At 38.1% G+C, this 2,818-nt stretch overlaps 1 protein-coding gene across 1 annotated transcript in view; it reads left to right on the top strand.

Annotated features, from left to right (window-relative positions):
• Positions 1–2,818, top strand: part of LOC105814467 (chromosome unknown open reading frame, human C5orf42) — a 120,373-nt gene that overhangs the window by 34,575 nt on the left and 82,980 nt on the right. Inside the window, exon 16 of the mRNA XM_012649444.1 lies at positions 1,674–1,744. Within this exon, the coding sequence (XP_012504898.1) occupies positions 1,674–1,744 (71 nt within the window). The remainder of the gene's footprint in view (positions 1–1,673; positions 1,745–2,818) is intronic.

Below are 2,818 nucleotides of genomic sequence, written 5' to 3'. Positions count from 1 at the left end.
CTTGAGCCCAGGAGTTTGAGGTTGCTGTGACCTAGGATGACGCCACGGCACTCACTCTAGCCTGGGCAACAAAAGCGAGACTCTGTCTCAAAAAAAATATTTCACTTGTTGATACTACAAATATAATATATTACAAATGGCAGGAATAAATAGTCCATGGCATTTTTCAATAATTCATCTTTCCTCTCACATCTAAGTCTTCGATATATTGGTTTAGAAATTAGAAGGGGCATTTAAGGTAGTTTTGGATTTTCTGTGCTGATACCAGTTTGAGTAGTCTGAGTGGTTACTATTTTTAGTAGTGCTTCATTTTGTTATTTTTTATTAAAGTAATTTTCAGTGGTAGAATTTCTCCTAAATGTCACCATATATCAGTTAGAGTCCCCTGTGCTGCATTAATAGAAAACTTGGTCAAAATGGTTTAAACAATAAAGACACTTATTGGCTTACACAATTGAGAAACCCATGGTAGGAAGGTTTCTGACTCAGTTATGTTACCAAAGATTGGGCAGTTTTTTTCTCTTTAGTTTGTTTTCTAGGGTGTCATCTTCACCTGAAAGCTAGCTCCTTTTGTGGGAGAAGGAAGGGTTCCAACAGCTTCTAAGGACACCTTGTCCATGTCCGCAGGAGAAGGAGAGGGACAAAGAAAAACATCAAAATTATTTCTGTCTCAGCATTCTAAACAAGAATACTGAGATTTACTCTATGAGACTGGCTTAGGTCACATGCCTGTCCTTTAATCAGTCACTTTGGCTAGGGTTAATGTAAGGTACTTCTTGGCATGTGATTAGGGCCTTCCTTGGAAGCTGGGGTTGTAGGGTCAGCTTTCCCTGAATCATATGGGCTATGGAGGAGAGAGTTAGATACCCAAATAAAAACTGAGTACTGTTAAGAAGTAGGCAGGGAGGAAGGATATTGGGGAAGCAAATATTTACAAACTCACATTATTTCATTCTCTGGGAAAATAATCTTTAGCAACTGGTTTGAATAGCATTTATTCAACAAACATTTATTGGGTCCTATAATGCATGTGGGACTTTATTCTGTGCATTATGATAATACATGAAATGACAAGGCTTTGGTTTTAGGAGTTCTCAGTACAGTAGGAAACAGAAACATCAATCAGTACAGAATAAATTGGTAAAAGCTTCAATGGAAGTGTGAGCAAAGTGCTAGTATAGCACAGAGGGGGAGGGCTTCAGAGAGGAGGTGATGTTGAATATTGTAGGATTTTTTCGAGGCAGAGAAAGGGAAAAGGTATTCTCCTTAGAAGGAGCTCTCTCTGTAACATTCCACCAGGAGAGTCAGGAGTGGTGAACTTTAACTGTTACAGGGTAAGACTTGGGATTAGGATCAACTTAACCCTTTACGTTGTTTGAGGGGAAAGAAATCTTTCCTTGACACTAGCAGTAGCTATAGTTGAAATCTCAGAGTCTATGCCTAAAAATTTCCTTCATAAATTTCCAGGAACATTCTAGTTTGAGAGGCACTGAATATCATTAGCCTATCTTTATTTTCACTTTAGCAATTTAAATTCCTTATTACTAGCCACTGAAATTGATTGTTTTATTTTCCTCAGGAAGATGGTGATGATCTTCTTTTAAAAGCTGAAAAAGATAATCGCCAAAAGGTGTCTGGAATCCTGCAGCGTATTCTCTTGCTTTTCCGGGCAGCTCGATGTTCTTTTCCTGTAGCACAGTGGTATATCTTGCAGTTGAGGTGGGCAAGAAAAGTCATGCAGAAGGTATGGAAATGTCTTCGTCATTTATGTGCTGTGTTAACGAAAAATACCAATTTTTATACTATAATGTTTATGATTGTGACATTTTCTCAAGGAATCCTGCCCTATAAATCCATATATCTTAGGTTTATTTATAGTAAGCAACCTGGCCAGACCAGGTTCTTTCTGCGAAAGATAAGGACTCTGAATCTGGTCTCTAGGTTAGTTGTAGCCTGTCTGGCAATAGATAGTGTAATCTAGTCAGTTAATTCCAGGGAATTCCAGTTACTTCCCCTGCCCCTCATCCCTCACCCACCGCACATAATCGTTGAAGATTTAAACTCAGTTTAGGGCTTTCTCCCTCTTCTCCGTGAGATATTATCTATATTTGTGGGGGCTTCTGTGGGTTCAAAGCATGGAAAGTTAGAGTTCATTCTCAGTGGTTTCCTTTCAGTAGTCTCCACTAGTCAGGGGCACCCCTTGCTATCTTGTGAGATGGGCAACCCAGTTTTATTCTGGGGCAGTCATCCCCTTCTATGCTGACTTGAACTGAGCTGTTGCTGCATTTTTTTTCTGCTCTCCAGCCAGTGGGACACCTAGTATGTCTCCTTATCCAGCTGCAAGTCCTTTGTAGGCCTGCTGTCGCTCTCTGAAATGTGGAAATAAATTTTATCATTTCCAAATATTTTTAATTCAGCCATTATTAAAATTAAAATTTTTTAAGAGATAGCGTATAACTTTAAAACTAAATTTAAAACAAGAACCTACAACTTCTTTTTGTAGGAACTTTTAGAGAGACTTTGAGAAGTTATCGAGTATTTTTTAAAATTAGACTTTTAGAGAAAAAAGATTTGTGAAATTTGTATATAGCCTCTGTAAAACTATAAGTTAAAACTGTACTCATTTGATATTTTGTCATCACAGTGGAGACAGAAATAGAGTAGTGGTTGCCAGTGGCAAGGGAGGGGCAAAATGGGAAATGACTGCCCATGATTTTCTTTTGGGGTGATGAAAATGTTCTGGAATTAGACAGTGGTGATAGTTGCCTAACTTTGTGAATATATACTACAAACCACTGAATTGTACACTTTTTTTTTT

The sequence above is a fragment of the Propithecus coquereli genome, unplaced genomic scaffold (assembly GCF_000956105.1).
Source record: "Propithecus coquereli isolate 6110/MARCELLA unplaced genomic scaffold, Pcoq_1.0 Scaffold110, whole genome shotgun sequence".
NCBI lineage: Eukaryota > Metazoa > Chordata > Mammalia > Primates > Indriidae > Propithecus > Propithecus coquereli.
Note: the sequence above shows the minus strand (reverse complement) of the source record. Positions and strands in the feature narration are given on the sequence as shown.